Raw genomic sequence first — 20,594 nt, forward strand, 5'->3', positions numbered from 1 at the left:
CCATCTCTCTTCCTTCCCCACTGGGCTGAAATAAGAAAACCGGAGGCAGAATGTACTAAATGGCAATTTGGTATCTTACAGCTGGACAGGTGGGATGGTTTCATTCCATCTTAATTTTCCAGCCTTCTAAGAGTCAGTGCTCAGTTTGGTATCCCACTGTTAACTGGCTTGAAAATAATCTCCATCATGTTCATCCTGGAAAAACCGGTGGTGATAAAATAAATAAATATGTAAGCAAATTGTTGTGAATTATTGCCTTGGACTTGATCCCTAGGAAAAAGAATCTGTTCTATAGCAGATTTGAATGATAGTGAGTAGAATCTTGATGTTCCTGGGAGGGAACATTCATAGCTAATAAAAGATAATAGTGAATTTACAAACATGTCCAGATGAGGGATGTTCTCCCCAGCCTAACTGGGGGAGTAGGGGCAGTAAAGATGAAGATCAGACCCACATATTGACGAATCATCAGGGGTTGCCAGGCAGAGGGACATCCATCCATCCATTTATTCATGTAACTGAAGTTTTTTAAGCATCTACAGCATTCAAAGTACTGAAGGGGACTCAGATATCAGCCAGTCCTAGGTCCAATGCTGGAGAACCTTAACAGCCTCGTTAGGTGAACTACACCACGTAAACAGAGATGAGCTAGTGAGTGGTAGGAGCTAAGAGAAGAGGTACAGATGGCTGTGAGAAGATGGACAGATGCATTGCTCCCAGATGTATAAGATCTGAGACAGTACCTTTATTATTCTTTGGTAAATCCTGCCAGCCTTTGTCAGTGCAAACTGTGTTAACATCGATTTCATTTTGCTTAATTTATTGCATCTTGATGCTGGCCAACCCTGGGCATGTTATGCTAAGCAGAGACTCAATAATGAGAATAACATTTGTTGAGCATTTACTATATGCCAGGCATTATCCCAAGCCCATGCTTATTTAATGTTCTGGTACGTTACCCCTGTTTCACAGGTGGAGAAATCAGGGCAAGTATAAATAACTCACCTAAAGAACATAGCTCAGTTAGTAATGAGAGTTTAAATCTGGGGAGCCGAACTCTTAGTCTGCACTGCCTTCCACTATAGGCATTGTTCTCTGAGATTTATTTATTTTTTTTTGTTTTGGGGGCTCTTGTAATCTGTGCATTGTTCATCCCAGCTGCCTCGGCCATGAGGCAGGTGGCCAGGCATTCCCAGATATGGGCCTTCCTACTTGTCTTGGGACAGCCACGCTAGAACTGATTGATTGCAGCAGGTTCTTGGTGACTCCAGGGAGGTTTAGGGAAGTTCATTATAGTGGTCACAGCAAAACAGGCAGGTGTACTGTTAATGCATCATTATTAATGCATATTTAATGCATCAATATTAATGCATATTTAATGTATCATTAAAGCTTAACAGTGTTAATGTCTTCATAGGTGTAACACAGAGAGTGAGTGGTACCAAATCCATGAAAACATCATCAAAAAGCTGAATGCACGTTATAATTTGACTGGCTCCAATGCAGGTGAGTATATGGGCTGGCTGACTTTTCCTGTCCTATTCATTTCAAGCCCTTTCTTTTGTCTGTCTGAGAAGGAAATGATCAGCTCTTTGTTTTTCTCTCTATTCACTAACTTTAAAAAATGCTCAGTAAACATGCTGGTACATCTTCCTGTGCTATGATAGGCTTGTAGTTATAACTCAGTACAAAAAATATATTCTGTTCTGGCCTGAAACAAAGCAAAGGATCTGAATTTGTTTGATGGTATCAAGTCTTGAGACCTGTAAGTTGGTGCCAAAGGATAAAAACTAAATGGCAAGTACACTTGGGTTCACGGCCGTTGTGTGGAAATAGGTTTGATGGAGCAGTCCGTCAGTAAGGTCCAGCCGAAACATGCTTCGCTGCCTGTGGCTGGCTGTGAGCAGCAATGTTATTTACAAATAGACAGGTTCACACATTGAAGTTGGCTAAGAATGAGAGTGATGCTGACTGCAGTGTCATGTAGAGAAAAATGTATGCATGCTTGTTCAGAGGAGAGCTGAAATACTGTATGCCACAGTAAGTTATATATAATATATGGTACATAGTATTATATTATACTAGTAACATAGAAGAATATAGTACATTATATAGCATATGTAGATTACATAGCATATACATCTTTAAGTTTGGTCAATAGACAAAAACTTGGTGAATATTGTTTCTATCTGCCATTCAAACCCACAGTGAAGCAAAATAAACTATGCAGTTGTATACTTTAATGACATAAATAAATTTCAAATTAAGCTGTTATTTGAGCTCAACGTGTTGTTTTTTAAGACTGATTTTTAAAGCACCTTCAATACAGATATTTGTGTTATAGTCCAACTTGCCTGGCAATTAGAAGAACTGGAATTTATATCCAGGCTACCTTTTTTTCAGACTTGTGCACATCTTGCTAGGCTGAACTGACCCACAAAGACAAAGTAACTGCAGACAGAAGCTTTGTGGGCCAGTTCAATGAGAGCCATAAGTACCTACAACTGACACACATGTGGCAACACTTCAGGCTGTTATGAGTGGTGAGGTCAGTTTTCTCCTCCCTCTCCCAAGAGTTGGGGAGGTAACTTGGGTTTTATTTGATGCGGATGGTCATTGGCTTTGGACACAGTACTGCATCTACCACTAAATTAACAAGATACTTGGAGCACTTAACTATTGAGGGCAGAGTCTCTCAGGGACTCAGAGGAGACAGTAGAGCTGGAATATAAGATGGAACTGCTATGTATGCTTGTCTTCTCGTTTTCTCTAAAAGAATTATAATTCTTCTGATGGTATATGGACCAAATGGTTTAATTTCAGTGTTCCCTCAGTAAGATAGTGGAGCTGCTGCTTTTCTAAAAGTTATCTTGCCAAATTCATTGGTAGATTTCCAGGCAAATGCAGTAGTTCTGTTCTAAACCTTTTGGTGTTTCTTAATAGCGGTGACCGCTATTTTATCATTAAATACACTCTAGACCTGTGCTTTCCAGTTGAGTAGGCGCTAGTCACTTGTGGCTACTGAGCACTAGACATGTGGCTGTTGAGCACTAGACACGGGCCTGGGACAGCACTAGAACTGAGATGTGCTGTAATTGAAAAGTTAAAGTACATGCGGATTTTGAAGACTTGGTGCAATAAAAAGAAGGTAAAATGTCCCATTAATAATTTTTATATTGATTACATGTTGCAATGATAACATTTTGGATATAGTAGGCTAAAGAAAATATATCATTCAAAATAATTTTGTTTCTTTTTACTCTTTTAATGTTGCTACTAAGAAGGCTTATGTTTCATTTGTGACTCCCATTGTATTTCTGATTCAGCCTGCTCCAGACTCAGTTTAAAGGATAACTTTTTTTTTTAAAGTTTTTCTTACGCCTCACAAACAAATTCTTTATGCCTTACATTGCTTTTTCCTTTCTTCTTGTTAGTTGTGGATGGAGGAGTTGGTAACCATTGCGCATCTTGTTCTTTTTCCCCAAGAGTCCTGTTATATTAATTTGCTTGCATTTGCCATCTGTGTGAATAAACAAGTGTAAAACTAACCCTGACCTTCTGACTTTGCCCAGGTAGTCCCTGGCCCTCCCACCAGCATGGCTGCGTCTTGGCTAACCAGGGTGTGTTGGACTGCTGGGTACACTTCTCTCCCCACTCCTTGTCATCTCCCAAGCCTTTCCTGCTTCTAACATGTCTCACGCAAAGCAATGTTCATCTGTTGTTGGATTGTTTGAATACATCATTGTCCAAACTCTGAGGTGATACCTGGTTGCCTCTTGAATCATGGTAAATTCTTGGTGATAGGATTTGCTTTATATCTCCAGATAGATTCCTGACATAACAGAGCCTGTGTCCTATAAGGCCTCTGTCAGGGGTCAGGGTTCCGGTTACAGCAAACCACAAATTTCTCTCTGCTTACAGACAGGAGTCATCTGTTCGAGAGTACAACACGTATCTAGGAGCTTTTCCTCTGCAAACAGGATGTCCCAGACTTGAATCACAGTTTCACTGGGATAATAGGAGTATCATCCTGTAAGGGTTATTGGGAGGATTAAGAGGGAAAATGTATGCAAAGCACTTACCACAGGACTTGATACCTAATAAGTATGTGCATTTAATCTTACCGATTATTATTGTTTATCTACTTTAAAGCCATCGTCTGAAATATTCTACCTCTTCCTCTTAAGTCAGGTCACCTCATTTCATTTTTTTCAAAATAGATCCTGATTTAATCTCCTTAATGAAGACTTTTAGAATAATACAGTTGGATTATTGATAGGTTGGATCATTGAACCAACCTTTCCTATGCTTTGTTTTTTCCATCTCCTGTCTGCTGATTTGATTGCTAATATCTCTTTCCGTGTTCTTTTAATTTAATTGTTGTCCTTCTGATTATGTGTATTAACTCCAGGAAGGAAGAGCAGCACATTCTGTTTCCTCAAACAGTTCCTCAGATGCTTAGATGTGCTCACATGTTCCATGTGCTTTGTCAATTTATTGACTGACTACGTATTCTTACTGAAATCCTGAATGAGACTCCCAGAAAGTGAGGACCAAGCTTCCCTATTCCCTGAGTCTTAACTTTGCTGTTCACAGCCACTGCACTGAAATGAAAAAAACTGCCTGCTGCCACCTTGCAAAGAATGAAAGAAATCATTGTACTGTAGAGCCTCCTATAAAGGGTTTCCTCTTCCTTTGGCAGGATCCTTCCCATTTTGCTGCCTAGTGTGAAACTTACATTCCTAGGCAGCCAAATGTATGCTGTTCACACCTGGCTTCTGCTGCAAAGTCCTGTCCACTCTCCTGTCCTTATGACCTGGCTCTTCTCCATCCTTCTCCCTGCAAGCCTCAGTTCCAGGCAGGCCCACACAGCCAGCATCTGTCTGCTTTCTACTCCTCTGGTCTCTGTCTAAGCCTTATCGATCTAAAATGCTGCTCCAGAGAGAGAGAGCCTGGGGAGAAGCTTTTTTAATTAATTTGTTTTTTTATTTCAGGATATTACAAGGGTACAAACGTTTTGATTACATAAATTGCTTTTGTACCTCTTGAGTCAAAGTTATAAGTGTGCCCATCCCCCAGATAGTGTGCACTGTACCTATTATGTGTGAATTTACCCATCCCCTCCTCCCTGCTCCTACCTGCTTGATTTCCAATGAATGTTATTTCCGTATGTGCCATAAGTGTTGATTGATTAGTTCCAATTTAATGGTGAGTACACGTGGTGTTTGTTTTTCCATTCTTGTGATACTTCTCTTAGAAGAATGGTCTCCAGTTCCATCCAGGTTAATACAAGAGGTTCACCATTTTTTTAATGGCTAAATAGTACTCTATGATATATATATATATATATATATATATACATATATATATATATATATTTACACACACACACACCACATTTTATTAATCCACTCATGTATTGATGGGCACTGAGTTGTTTCCACATCCTTGCAATTGTGAATTGTGCTGCTATAAACATTCAAGTACAGGTGTCTTTTTTATAGAATGTCTTTTTCTCCTTTGGGTAAATACCCAGTAGTGGGATTGCTGGATCAAATAGTAGTTTTACTTTTAGTTCTTTGAGGTATTTCCATACTATTATACTTTCCATAAAGGTTGTACCAGTTTGCAGTCCCACCAGCAGAAGATTTAAGAAAATTAAAAAAAAAAAATACTTACACTCTTCCCACCAAGATTTCTACCCTCCAGTCTTGGTGGATCATCATTCTGTGTCACCTTGATCTATTTCCCTTCTACAAGAAAGCGAGTTGTGTGGCCCGCAGATAGGCATTCAGGAGCCAGTCGGCTTCACTATTGAAAGGGAAGCACATTAATGACTTAAAGTAGTGGGGGAAGCAAGTGTACAAGAACTGAAGTAGGAAATTGGGGTGCCTAATGTTTAAACTATCACAGTGGTTAGATACGTTGGCTTCCACTGTTTTCTCCTTGGACCACAGAATTGTTGATTAAATGGAAGGAATGCAGTCAAACGTTTTCAAGAGAATTGAGTTCACTCTAAAAAGTACTGTTTTTCCCTGCTTTTCCTTGGTCATTGGTACTAAAAAAAGAAAAAAAGAATAACTTTGAAATTAGTTTTGAAAACAAATTCTACCACCTAATTTCCAGGCCCTTTATGCTTCATTGATATCCTCCTCACTCTTGGTATTGTAATCTTGTCTATTTAATAGATAAAAGAATTCATCTAGTTAACTGGGTTTTTTCCTCTAACCTAAGACTTACATTGCAAAGGTACATTAACCACTATCTTTGTTGAATTTAGAAACTGGGGAAAAAATGCACGTGATCCATTTAACTTTTAAAGATTAAAAAAAAATGAACTAATACATCTCACCAGTTAGATTTAGTTAGGTTGAATAATTCAAAATCTCCAAAGTTGCACTGTGTGAGAATTTTAAAATCCAAAGGCAATGTTGTGAGAATTTGCAATTCCAAAAATATTCATTAAAATGAGCCTGGTTTAGGATTGTTGAGCAAATGGTTATTATAAATGTCACCTCTGATAGACAGCAGTTGAATTCCAGGAATGTGAAATTAGACTCAGCCAATATAATTTACTAAGGCAAATTAAATTCTGAGACTTGAAACAAAGTGTGTAAGAATTATTGGCTATGGTTCAGTATGTCCTAAAAGAAATTTAAAAATCGTTTCATATTACCTATGTATTATGAAATATTTGCTGTAGTTTTGCGTATGTAGCTTACAACTAGAAGAAATCATATTTGTTAATCAGGTAAATTTCTAGAATCTTCTTTTTGCCTTAGTAAAATGAGTGTACATGGTTGTATTCTTGCAAACTGTACTTTTTAACCCCCACTGGAGGTTAAAAGGAATTGCCTATAAGGAGCCCACAACATATAAAGAGAGAGCAGCTGAACTCTGTGCAGGAAATATACAGTGCTCTTTCTCTGACTGGGGTAAAAGGAGGCTTCTGAGAGTTAGTTTGCATTTTTGTGTTTGAGAGTCCTATCCACACATACCAATGTAATCATTTAATTCAATATTACCAAATTGGTATAGTTCTTAAGGATTTTATCAGAGCCCCTGATTTTTGAACGTTGTATTTACTTTCTTATATCATTAAAATAAAAGTGGCACTTTTTGGCACCACCTATTGGCTAGAAATATAGTATGTGACCTTTTGGCTTACTTTTAGAATTTCCCAATTATTAAATCATGATCTCTTTTTTTAATTCTTTTAAGGTTTTTTTGTTTTATTTTTAACTAATTTTACTTACAGAAAAATTGCAAGAATGGTATGGTACAAAGAATTCCTAATTTCCCAATGGTTAACATTTTACTACATTTGCTTTAGATTTCCCTCCATGTGTGTACATATAATTCAATGTTATTGAATTGGTATAATTCTTAAGGATTGCATCAATGCTCCATGACTTTGTATGTGTGTGTATATATACACAAATATACACAGGTATGCATATATACATACTTACATATATACATATGCACATCCATACATATCATGGACACATATATATATTTCTTTTCCTGGACTGCTTGAGAACAAATTATAGACAAGATGCCTCTCTATCCCTGCTTCCTTCAGAATGTGGCAGCATTGCTACAGTATAATTATTGAAATCAGGAAGCTAGCATTGATATGTTACTATTATCTAACCTATAAAGCTTATTCAGATTTTGATAATTTTTTCAATTTCCTTTATAACAAAAGAAAACCCTGGCTGTATTGCATGCAGTTGTCATATCTTTTTAGTGTTCTTTAATCTAAATTATTCTCTTCTAATGACAGCAAAGAAAAAATATGGTTCAAAATATGATACTAAATATTTTTTGAAGCATCATACAGTATTTAAAAAAAAATCTAAACACAAATTATAAGTTAATAGCAATTGTGCTTAGAGCTTAATTTTATTTTTTAAATTAGTTAATTTTGTTGATTTAGATATAATCATTAGATGTAATACTGTTTGGCAGATTTACTGTATAGAAAAAAATACGCAAGTATTTCAATAAATTAAAATAATTGTATATTAAAATACAATCCTAGATGCTATTGTAGAGAAGGAAAAATATATTTTCTTTACCCATCCTAGGTTCATAGCTGAGACCCCTATAACAAAAGACAGATTAATAAGAGAAAAGCATACAAATGTATTTAAGTTTTATGTGACATGGGACCCTTGATTAGGAAATAAAGACCTAATGAGACAGAGAATGTTTTTTATAGTAGGTTTGATGAAGAATGGGGAGTCATGGAGAAATGTGGTAGGGTAAAACAGGTATGATGTAATGGTAATAAACTGGGGGAACTCAGCAAGACCTGTAGTTCAGATTCTTCTCTGCAACCCTTCGTTTTCAGAGATAAGGATATTGTTTTTCTCCAGACATAAGGAGGGTATCTCGTACATGAGAGTTTTATTAATATGACCTGCTTCAGGGGAGAAGGGCAGGGAACCTTCCTGCACATGGTGTTTGTCAAAATATTCAATATGCCAAGGTGCCGTATTTTAGGATAACATGTCCTGAACCCCATCACTATGCTCTATATACTTTTTTTAAAATGGTTTTCAGCCAGTGGATTCCTGTGTGCTAGGTGCTGTGAAAAAAAAAAAGAATACAAATAGATATTAATAGTTACAGTAAAAATGAACAAACAAAAAAACCTTTTTGTTCTTGACATAATCCTCAGTGTATTCCATTGAAATATTGGTATCCTAAATCAGAATAAGGATAAAAACTTTAAGGTGAAAAATTCCCTTTGAATGGTCTCATGCGCTCCTATAATCATAACTTTTACCAAATATGGATGGGCCCCTCTCCAGCTCTCATTTCTGGTCAGCAAATTTCTTTTATGGTTAAGACTCAACGCAAGTAAATAATTTTAGAAGTCTTGAATGTTGCTTTGTTTGACATTCTGTGACATTATGTATTGCTTCAGTCTTATTTTCTCTTAGCCATGAGCTAACCACTTCTTTAGAGAAAACATGAAAGCCTTTCCAAAACTTTGAAATCTGGAAGTAGCAGATCTGTGGGCTAGCAGTTATAATCACAAGATTATTTGTTCATGCTTATCATGCCTTTTGCGTGTTAGAAGGTAGGCGTCTCAATGGATTGGGTTACCTACTTCAAAGATCTCAGGGAGATGATCTTCAGAAGGTGATCCTATTGTCATACCCTTTGAATTATCCTCAGTGATGTCAGAAGTGCATTCTTTAAGAGTTAATTTAAGGGAAAAGTGAGCAATAGGCATATTCACAAATTGAATAATACTGGCTGAAAGTCAGAAATCAAGGTGTGACTATTAAAAAGGAAAGTTATATTCTTTTTTTCTTTCTTTCTTCTCATTTTAAATTGGCTTTCAAAGTACATCTGAAAGAAGACATATATCCCCAAATTTAAGCAGGGGTAACGTTAATGCTATAAGTGTCTAGCTCTCCAAGATGACAGTGTTAAAGGACAGTTGTAATTGAGTAACCTGGTCCTGCTAGGTAGGGGTTTTAAGTATTAATAACCAGACTCCCTCTGTCAGGTAATTAACACATCATTAGGCAGGCCTCTAGGACTGTCCATGGCTCCCATCTTGCCATCTCCATCTTGCATTCTTCATCTAACCTGGTTCATTTCTACACTCCAGTCTTCCTAATGCTCTGGTTTTTGCTCCATTGACTCATTTTCCACGAGAGTCTCACTTGACATCACACTTTCTAGACGTTTGCCTTTCTGTCTTTCCTGTGCTCCAGAGACTCTGAGAACCTGTCTCTGACCTCGCAGTGTAAACACCTTACCTCATCCAGCCAGGATTTTACTGCTTGGTGTAGCCAGGATTTGTCTTCCTGAAAGTTCTCTCTGTCTTTGAGTTGGACTCAAATAGGATATATAGCTTCTAGCGTATTTATTGAAAAAGTCAATTATCTTACCTTATAGATAGAACAGGTTAACGTTTAATGCCTGAAGCAAAACTTAGGTGATTAATTTTGTAAATCAAGCACATAGGGAATAGAAGTAAAAAAATCTTGCTCTAATCATATTGAGGTCCTAGGTATTTCAGAAATGAACAGATTTTACTGAAGGTGATTTTCTGAAGGAATCTAGTAATACCTGTAGGAAGTTTGCCAACACCTCAAGATGTAGGTACTTGTGCTATGCAAGTTTAGAAATCTTGCCAATTGTGTTTTGCTCTTAGCTCCCAAACACATACAAAGTATGCAACTACTGTCAGGAAGTGGTGTTTTTAGAGTTCGCTGCACTAACTTGCTCCAAAGTAGAACAACCATAACTGGTAAAAATCATATTTTAAAACAGCACTAAAGTCTGGAAATTTTCCTGAGTATAGAGCAAATGGAGAAACACTTATTCAAGAATAACTGCTAAATCCTGATAAGAATTGAGAGAGTCAGTGACACTTATGCCACAGCTCATTTTCTCCCTGTCACCTGCGCCAGCTCAGCAGGATGAAAGTTTCACTCCAGGCAGATGTGGCCAAGAAGATGGGGGCTCCCTCTCTCCTCAGCTCCCAGTCAAGAGATATAGTATCTTGCCAGGAGGGGGCAGGCTGCCAGCATTTTTCATCACCCCCTCCCACCAAGCTCTGAGTTGCAGGAGCTAAACTGGTGGCGAGCCTGCCTGAGAGGTTGGGGGCTAGTGACTGATCAGGACCTCCATGACCGTTGCCTGTCTTGCCAGCCTCACCTCTGTGCACACTTTAAAATGTCATTGAAATTAAAAAAAAAAAAAATCAGTGGACTGCTTACATAGCAAATGAGCACAGTTGAAAAAAGAATCAGTAAACTAAAATTATAACTGAAAATATTAGCCAGAATACTACCCCAAGGAAAAATAAAATGGAAAAACCTGAGTAAACATTAAGAGCTATAAAGGATTTAATGAAAAAGAGCAGCATGCATCTAGGAATTCCAGAAGGAACAAATAAAGTACATGTAAAAGCTGTGATACTTGAAAAGGTTGAGAATTTCTAGAACTTTTGCAAAGGATAAAAATGCCCAGATAAAAGAAGCAAAAGTTGTAAGCAAGGTGAATAAAATTATAGTCTTATGTAGAAAAATTGCAGTGTAATTACAGAACACCAAAGACAAAACTAGAAACTAGAGAGAAAATACTGATAACCTAAAAAGAAATAATAGTCTTAGCAGCAGTTATAGAGATTGGAACATCAAGAAATAATATCTTAAAATTACCAGGGGTAAATGGCCAACTTTGAATTCTGTACTTGCAAAACTATTACATTCATCCCTTGATATCCATGGGATATTGGTTCCAAGAGTTCCTCACTTGTAAAACATTACATTTATCCTTTGATATCCCTGGGATATTGGTTCCAGGACTCCGCTGCAGATACCAAAATACGCATATGCTCAAGTTTCTTATATAAAATGATGTAGTATTTGCATATAACCTATCCACATCTTTTCACCTTAAATCACCTCTAGATTACATATAATACCTAATTCAATTTAAATGTTATATAAATAGTTGTTATACCTTATTTTTTAATTTGTATTATTTTTGTTTTATTATTTTATTGGCTTTTATTTTTTTCAATTTTTTCCATAAAATATATGACTCAGCCAAATATTTTTGATCCACAGTTGATTAAATCCACAGACACAGAACCCACAGATATAGAGGGTGTACTGTATTTAAGAGTGGGAATTAAATAAAGAAAATTTCAGGTAAAGACTTAGAGAATTTACCGCTAACATTCACAGAAACAAATAGTCAGAGATGATTATCAGGAGTGAAGAACTGAACCCAAGAAGGAAAGAAATGTAAGAAGCCAGAGTGTGCAAAGAGAATGGGAAATGTGAAGATAAATCTACGTAAACATTGACTGTAAACAGCAACAGTTTAAAAATATATCATCATCAGAGTTAGAAAGATTCAACTTCCAGGGATTGTTTAGGGAGAGAATAGAGCTATTGATTAAATTTTGTCTTTAAGTCAATTATTTATGTTAAACATTTAAAGTGTAGAAATAGGATATATAATTTCCAGAATTGTAGAGAGAGAAATAGGGGAAATAAGAAAACCCAATCCATTAGAGGATAGAAATGAAGAAGGAAAAAACAAAATAAGAAACAAAGAAAAATCAAGATAATTGAAAAACACAAAATAAGATAATAGAATAACCTCTTCTCTTCAAATTATATGCTAAATATCTTCTCAAGGGTATTTCAGAATTTGTCACTTGTTCAGAGCTTTGGCTTATTAGTATCTGGGGACAACACTAGAATTCCTACATCATTAGGAGTTTCACCATCTTCATGTCTAGTTGTGCACATTGCCTGCTCATATCCATCATTTACATCTTTGTCAAATCTCCCATATTAGAGTATTGTTCTTGATATGCAGACAGATTTTCCTTTAGAACCCCCATGGAACTTAATCTAAATGCTTGGCTTAATCTAGTAATAAGTGGGCATGCCTATTAAAAGGAATATTTTCTTTGTCTATAACACTTAGAGGACCTTGGCCATTTTTTGATGAAGGCTAATTTGTTGATATCCACAGTAGGGGGGAATAAGACACAAACAATGGTATGGTAGAATAATAGAGGCAGTGGTAGTTGTTGCACCAGCAGTGCTTGAATTTTTGAGCACTTCCTTTGTGCAAAGCATCTCCCAAAGTATTTTATGGAACTGGTATCATTTTTATTTTACAAAAGTAGAAACCAAAGCACAGAGAAGTTAATATTGACAAGGATCATGTAGTCATATGATTTATTTCTTAAACAGCACACTCACTAATATCATGTATTTATCAAATATATTTGTCAAGATTTCCCATTTTTGCATTGCTATACGTTCACAGCTACATGTTATTTGGTTCATTAGGGCAAAATGGCTGATGTAGTCTAAAATTAATTTTGACTGCTACTTATAAATCATGCTGTGCTTGCCATTTTTAATATAAAATTGCAGAATTTCATGAATTTAAAAGGAGCCATCGTATAAACAGAGTTAGCTTCAATTCCTGTAAAATTAAAGTTACCAAGTAATCAACCACATTTGGTTTAACAGATACCAAGCCTTTACTTCCTGTACGACTGCTCTATAAGCTGAGCTTAATCATGAACAATATGTTGTTCTGTGACAGACTCCAGATTAATTAATGACTATGCCTTTGTTTAAAATAAATGTCAAGTCTTTACAGTTGGAGCTTAAACATCTAGGCTAAATGTGAAAATTCAGTTTAATGATTATGGTTCTTCTATTATAATAAGAGGAATATTTCTCCCATAGCAATTTTACTTTTGGCACTTATATTAAGGGCCAAAAAAAGTGGTTGAAAAATATTATTTATGTATTTTGTGAAATTAAAAATTTAACTTAATTCTTCAGATTATTTTACAGGTTGTCATAAATCTGTTAAAAAAAATCTTCCCTAAACTTTCAAATTCTTTCAGTAATAGTTTTTCCTTATTTTAATATTTCTATCATACACCTAACCCATTCTGTTTTACATTCTATGTAGACATGTGTGTCTTTCTTTCATCATTAGATTATCAGTTCATTAGGAGCAGGAACCCCACTCTATGGATCCTTATATCCCATCTTCTACCCTCCTCTCAAGCCATAAGTTACTGCTTCCTGAGTGCACATTTTGGATTGTGGCAGGAATATGGTAATGTGTGCAGATACAATCTTAGAAGTTGTACCATCCCCAAAGATAGCAGGTAAGGCCAGGACAGTGAATTAGGATGACCTGGAAGAAAAGGGAAAGAAAAATACCATTCTGTGCACATACCCTACGTCATAAATGACTAGCCCTCAAAGGATAGAGCTAATCCTCAGGTATTTGGAATGTGTAAATATTTGTCTTTTTTTGTCCCAGCTTTCTTAAGGTGTAATTGCCAAATAAAACTTATATATGTTTATGGTATACAGCATGATGTTTTGATATATGTATACATTGCAAAATGATTAAATTAAGCTAATTAATGTATCCATCACCTCACATATCACTGTTTTTTGTTGTGAGAATATTTACGATCTACTCTGTTAGCAATTTTAAAGTATACATTATTATTAACTATAGTCACCAAGTTATAGTCACCAAGTCACACAATAGATCTCCAGAACTTATTCATCCTAACTGAAACTTTGTACCCTTTGACCAACATCTCCCTGTCCACTCAGCCCTCCCACCCCCATCAACCCCTGGCAACCATCATCCTATTGTCTGCTTCTATGTGGTCAAGGTTATTAGAAGGAATGGGTAAATATTTTCTAAGTTTCTCCTTTGTAATGATGAGTAGTTTCTTGGTCTTAATATGTTATTTCTTACTGTTCTAATGGCTCATTTATCCAACCTCTTGATTGTGGTTATGATAATTAAGGACTGCTGTAAAAATAGGATCAGGAGTTTCCCTGATTGAAAAATGAATAGAATTGCAGTGGCTGTTTGTGGGCTGGTCCCTGTGGACTCACCACCAGCAGCATGTTTTTTCTTTGTCCCATTGAAAGTACACCCATTCTTTGACGTTGCTTAGTTAAGTGTTGTGGTTTCTTTGTGGAAAGAATTGATGATTTGGGCAAAACCACATACATGCATGTGGTCAAGTCCTCCGTCCAGTTGACCTTCCCAATTCTTGACTGTGGCTTCTTCATTCTGGAGAAACTGAGTCTCACTCCCCCCCCCCAGATTATTATCACATGGCTAGACAAATGTAATAATTACACTTAGGGCTCTAATCTATATTTCTCTAAACCTTCAGGTTGAAAACTACCATATCTATCAAAATTTTAGTATGCATCCAACTCCCAAATGTCTACTTTTCCTTTCCCCCACGCTGTTTTGTCTGTTTTTCCTATTGCTTCTCCATTCCCTTCACTGTCCGCAGCCAGCCTCTCTCGGCTGTCTCCTAAATGGGTCCTCTCTGTCTTTTGCCTTCTTTTCATTTCTGTGGCTCTTGTTGTCTACAGAATACTGATGTATTTCTCTGTTCAATATTACTCTCCCTCCATCTGTGTCTTTCCCTAAAACATATTTTTTCTTTCTTTTCTATCTTCTTTAATTTTCCTTGGGATTCATGTTGTCTCTGACCAACTGTTTTTTTTTTTTTCTTTTCTCATTATCCTATCCTCTGTAAAGTATAGTTTTCAGCTTATGTTAAAAAAAAAAAAAAAGTCACTGCTGGTTGAATGAATGTTGGCTCCTAGGACAAAATAAGAATCCTGGCCAATGTTCCTAGCTCCAACCCCCTACCCTGAATAGCATGGTCTCTTTGGTTTTTTCATCACTGTTGAGTTCTGTTCTCTTTTTCCTTTGTACATACCTCATAATGTAGCTGGCGTCTCTGATCAGATCCTTCAAGGAGAAGTCCCAGTAAAATGACCTTCACTGGCAAAAATCACAAGATCCCAAGAATTTTGTTAAACCCATCTTACTCTCTCTTGGAAAGCATTGCTTATATGGTATACACAGGATTTGCTTATATGGTATACACCAGCAGGAAGATACTATTACGTACTGTGTCTGGCACATGCTGGTATTCTACAAATACCAGCTGCTTGATTTTGCTAATGATGATGGTGATGGCGTGGGTGAGTATTTTGAAGGCAAAAGGACAAAAGTGGGAGGAGAACAGAGACATCAGTGATGAGATGGGGATAGTGGGAAAGCATGAGTCAGGGAGAAATAGCTGCTGGGACAGATGCATTAGAACACATGTTAATCTGTCTTAATTCTTCTGCCTCTGGGTATTAAAATAAACCAATAGTACTGCGTAAGGAGTCTGAAAGCTACACTGATAATTGTCTCCGTCAGATCATCCAGACGGTTTATTCTCCTCCATTTCATGTGACCATGGAAGACAGACACCTCTCCTTTCAATTGCCATCAGTCACCAACCCAAAGTGGAGGGGGTGGGGACGGTGAGGGAGATTGGGGTAGTTAGGTAGAAATGGGATGCAAATTTCAAGTTCTGTAAACCTGCCAGACTTCGTGTCATTCTCAGAATAACTCTCTGAGACATTCTGTTAGATGCACATGCTGGAAGGTGTGGGGACACAATGGTGTACCCTGTCCTCCTTTTCTGTGTTTTTTCTGTGTTTACTATCCCTCAGCATGCCTCATCTAGCCAGATTTGAACCTCAGCAGAGGCTCTCTGAGCCTACAGCTTTTTTTTTTTTTTTTTACAAATTGTCCTGATGTTTTAACCACTCTATGAAAAGCAAGCAAACAAACCAGCAAAACACTGGTTTTGTTGTTATTGTTTGTTTGCTCTGATATTGAAGGAGAGTAAAAAGGAAGCTCCTCATCTAGATGTGTGGCAAGTAAATTTTGCATTTCTCTTTCATTGCAGTGTGGTTGCTGTCATTCTTAGGCCTTTGTTTTTGGACAGCATTGTAATGCTGTAAATCATGAATGGGAGTGACAACTTGCACATGATCTGTGCATTATTGAGGGAAAGAGGGTGGTTAAGCTATGATACAAATTGAGGATCTCAGAGAAATAGACTTGTCATCTTCTGGACTCTGCCATCCAAATTCATCTTTAAATTGAGTTTGGGTTAATGATGACTGAAAGTGTTTTAGAATAAGTCACATTTTCTTCCACTGATATAGGTCAGGGACTTTCTTGTCTTTCTTCTTTTAAAACAATAGAAGAAGAAAGGAAGAAGGAATGAAAATGCTGAAAGAGAAGTAGCATCCTTGAAATATACATATGAACATATTCATAAAGATATGACATTAATTTCCTTTTTGTAGTTCTTGCCCGAGTATTGGGAAAATAATATGTGAAAAAAAGTGTCAAACATCTTCTATATATCCCACTATGGTAATGTCACTATAATTGGGATAAAAAAAACAGATAATTTTCCTGTTTTACTGAATAAATTCCCTTTTTTTGTAAAAGTGTCCTACAACCTGCTAAATTCTCCTCAGTAGAAAATAATGCCATCATGAGTTTCTACTGTACATATTTTGAATATAATCTTGGCTTCATTAGAATTACCTTTGTTACATATGTTTCAAGAAAATCTCTATTGATATTCTCAAAGTTTAAATTATTATGTGTCTTCAAATTTCTGTTTATGCTTTTGATATTTGATAAGTAATTATTCATAGGCCTTATGGAGTTGGAAAAAACTCCAGTTTTGATATCAATATCTTTTAGGGCCTGGGAGCCTTCGCCTATTGATGGAATGAATGTTGGTGCTGGGGTATGCTCTACTTGATGGGGGCCTTAGGGGAGGGTTTGGGGTCTGGAAGCCAGGCTCCGTCTTCCCAGTGTTCTGCTCAAGTTTTCTCTAGTTGCTGTGAACCTCCTTATAAATGGGAACATTCGGGTGTTAAGTTGAAAAGTGTTATCCAGATAATTATTTCTATAGATTCTATTGATTTTTTTGTCTGAATATTAACCCTTAGTTTAGAACAATAATACTATAAATTTGGGCTTGTTGAAACACTTTAGTTTCATTTATGCTATTTCTATTTTTCTGTTTTTAACTTGAATATCTCTCTTTTGTTCTAGGCTTAGCAGTTTCCCTACAGCTGTTGCACGGAGACATTGAACAAATCAGAAGAGAATACTCATCAGTATTTTCTCATGGAGTATCTATAACAAGGAAGTTGGGATTTTCTAATATTATTATGCCTGGTAGGTGACTTAGGATGCACCAGAATGATGAAATATGAATATATTGTCTGACACTTGAGAAATTTTTTTAAATTGTTAACTTTGAAGAAGAGTTCACATGGGCCATGCTGCAGAACAAAATGAGGTATATGATAGATAGTAAATAAGAAAATTTTTTTCCAAAATATCTTTACATTCTAATGATATTAAAATGGGTAACTTGTAGGGGCCATACAGATTTAGAGGATATCCTTATAGATTTTGATTAAAAACAGTTATTGAACAATAGTTAGCCTTTCTTGAAGGATTTTTCCTTCGTGGGTATATATATGTATATGTAAATAAGCAACCATATGTAAATACTATATGTATTTCTACACCTTTTCTTTTTTTTTTTTAATTACTTCCTTTGATAATGGATCTGCACCTTTTCTAGATGTAGTGTTTATGATTCACATCTATATTGGCACCCAAAAAAGACTCCCAAAAAGTAGAAAAGATGGAGGTTAAGGAGTTTCACACTGTAAAATAAATGCCAAGGTCATTGAAACTGATGCATTTTGGAGTGAGTCAGTCCAAATCACTCAACCTAAATAAGTTTTTAAAAGCACACCCCTTTATACTCTTATGGCTTTTCTGAGTGTTTTCATATACAACCTGGTGAGTTAGACAGGAATAGTATACTTGCTGATGAGGAATACTGTATATTTAGCAAAACTTGTTTAGTTCAGGTCAACAGCCATTGACTGAGCATCAGCTTTGTACCAGGGGCCAGAAATTAAAGGATTAGTTCATTCATTCTACAAATATTTGTTGGGCACTTTGTACATGCGAAGGCATTCTTCCATGTACTGGGGATACAATACTGAACACAACAGAAGAAAACCCTTTCCCTCATAAAGCTTACTTTCTAATAAGGAAAATTATAGTAAATGTGTAAGTAAAATATACATGTTCAAAGATGATAAATCCTAAGGCAAAAAGCAAGGTAGGTAGAGGGCTAGGGAATGTCTAGGTGGTAGTGGGTTGAGGCATTGAACTTTTTAGGTGGGTAAGAAATTTGGGTGAGAAAATGATGTGAGAATAGAGACCTCAAGGAAGCAAGGAAGCCACATAGATAAGAGCATTCCAGAAAGAAGAATGACAAGTGCAAAGGTCCTGGGACAGTCGAATGGCTGGCGTGTTTGAGGATCTGCATGAAGGCCAGCTTGGCCAGAATAGAGTCATGGGGATGGGAGTGGAGGGTTGGGGGAAGAGAAAATCATGTGGGGCCTTGTAGGTCACACTAAGCACTTTGGCTTTTATTCAGAATGAGGGAGGAAGCAACTAGAAGGGTCTGAGCAGAGGGGCAGCAAACTGGTTTGCATTGCCACAGGCTCACTGGTTGCTGTGTGGAGATTATACTTGGAGGGAATGTGAGAGGAGGGATGGAATGAGGGAGACCGGTTTGGAGGTTTTTTGAGATAATGCAGATGGGCGATGATCATGGCTTAGAGCAAGGTGTTAGCAGTGGAGATGGTGAGAGTAAGACATGCTTATGCCCTTGAGAGGGTTGCAGTCTCCAGGAAAAGACACACTGTAATCAGGAAGGAGTTAGAGGCACACAGAGAGCACAGAGGAGGTGTAGAATCCCCCTCCTATTGGAGGGATCTTACTAAGATTGACACCTGAGCAGGGCCTCCAGCACTAAGGATTCTAGGCCCGCATCTCCCAAGTCATCATGCGCCACTGTGCGAACAGCAAGCGCTCTTTTGTGTTGAAAGACTGTGCAAACCTAGCTAACAAAGCTCCACCTCCAATGTGTAGAGGAAATTTCTAAGTTTTAAAAATTTTTAACTTTTAAAATTCTGTGAAATTCAGAATTTTATGAGAGAATAGCCTTTTTAAAACTTTTGAAATTTAAAAGCAAAAAACAAACTGAAAGCAGTCTAATTGCCATTTTTAGTAATGAATTGAAGGTGCTAGAGTTCTAGAAATTTCACACTGCCCCTGGGAACAGAGGGCTGCAACCAGGTGGGACTGTCTTCACCAGGCTTTGGTTCTATCTATGCCTGTCTGTCCCTTTCGTGTGTGTCCAGACTTCTCATTTTCCTTCTCTTTTCCTTTCTGTCTTGATCTTAATCTTTCTTCTTCTTCTTTTCTTTTTTTTTTTTTTTTTAATCTTTAGACCTCTTAAAGATAAAAAAAAAAAATTACTTCAGAATAGGCCTAAGCTACACAGGTTATTGTGGTGTACATTTTTAAACATTTTTTGACCTGTCCTGTCCTTGTTTCATAAAGCAAGGAATAAATTTTTATTAGTCACTGAATTTTATTATAAAAAAAAAACCTCACTTGTGTTTGATCTTCCATAGGAACAAAGAGCCTCCAACCTTTTGTCACATGTTAGAAGATGACAAATAGCATATTAAGTAGTAGTATTTCTCAGTGCTCCACGCCTCACCCTCCAGAACCAAGAAAAGGGAGAAAAAATAGAAAGACCGAATAAAATAGCTTTAAATTGTTGATAGTGTTTTTCAAATGAGATCCTCTAAACCACTGTTTAAACCCTATGTGTAAATGCAAGCACAGGGAGTTGTGTCTGACAAGGCGCCGGGCACAGCTGAGACCGGACGATAGGATGGATTGCTCTGAATAAAGACCTGAAATGACCGGCAGCGCCCGTTGCACCATTTTGTGGTCTCTTGGTTGAAATTCCTTCGTGCAGACAAGGCTGAGAGAATCGCCTGTAAGTTTTCCTGAGATGACCTGACCTAGCTTAGGGTCCCGGTCTGCCTGAGCATCTCACGCTACTGTTGTCGAAAATGACTGTTTATAGAAATGTTTACTCGGTGGCATGCAACCGTTCATTATTTCCTTCAGTTGCTATAAATAACTGGTATTTCCTCTTCAACAAAAAAGAAAAAAAAATTCATCCCACTGGGAAGCAAATTGATGGGCAAATCTAATATAGAAAACATATTTTAGAGCAGAATGCAGCCAGCTGTTAGAAG

General features: G+C 36.9%; 1 protein-coding gene across 4 annotated transcripts in view; it reads left to right on the plus strand.

The window, feature by feature from the left end:
* The window catches only part of DOCK4 (dedicator of cytokinesis 4), a 408,336-nt gene that overhangs the window by 232,604 nt on the left and 155,138 nt on the right, over positions 1-20,594 (plus strand). For all 4 annotated transcript variants that reach the window (XM_045565153.1, XM_045565154.1, XM_045565155.1 and 1 more), the window contains exons 12-13: positions 1,418-1,506; positions 17,497-17,622. In XM_045565153.1, the coding sequence (XP_045421109.1) occupies positions 1,418-1,506; positions 17,497-17,622 (215 nt within the window). The remainder of the gene's footprint in view (positions 1-1,417; positions 1,507-17,496; positions 17,623-20,594) is intronic.

Source organism: Lemur catta, chromosome 11 (assembly GCF_020740605.2).
Source record: "Lemur catta isolate mLemCat1 chromosome 11, mLemCat1.pri, whole genome shotgun sequence".
Lineage (NCBI taxonomy): Eukaryota > Metazoa > Chordata > Mammalia > Primates > Lemuridae > Lemur > Lemur catta.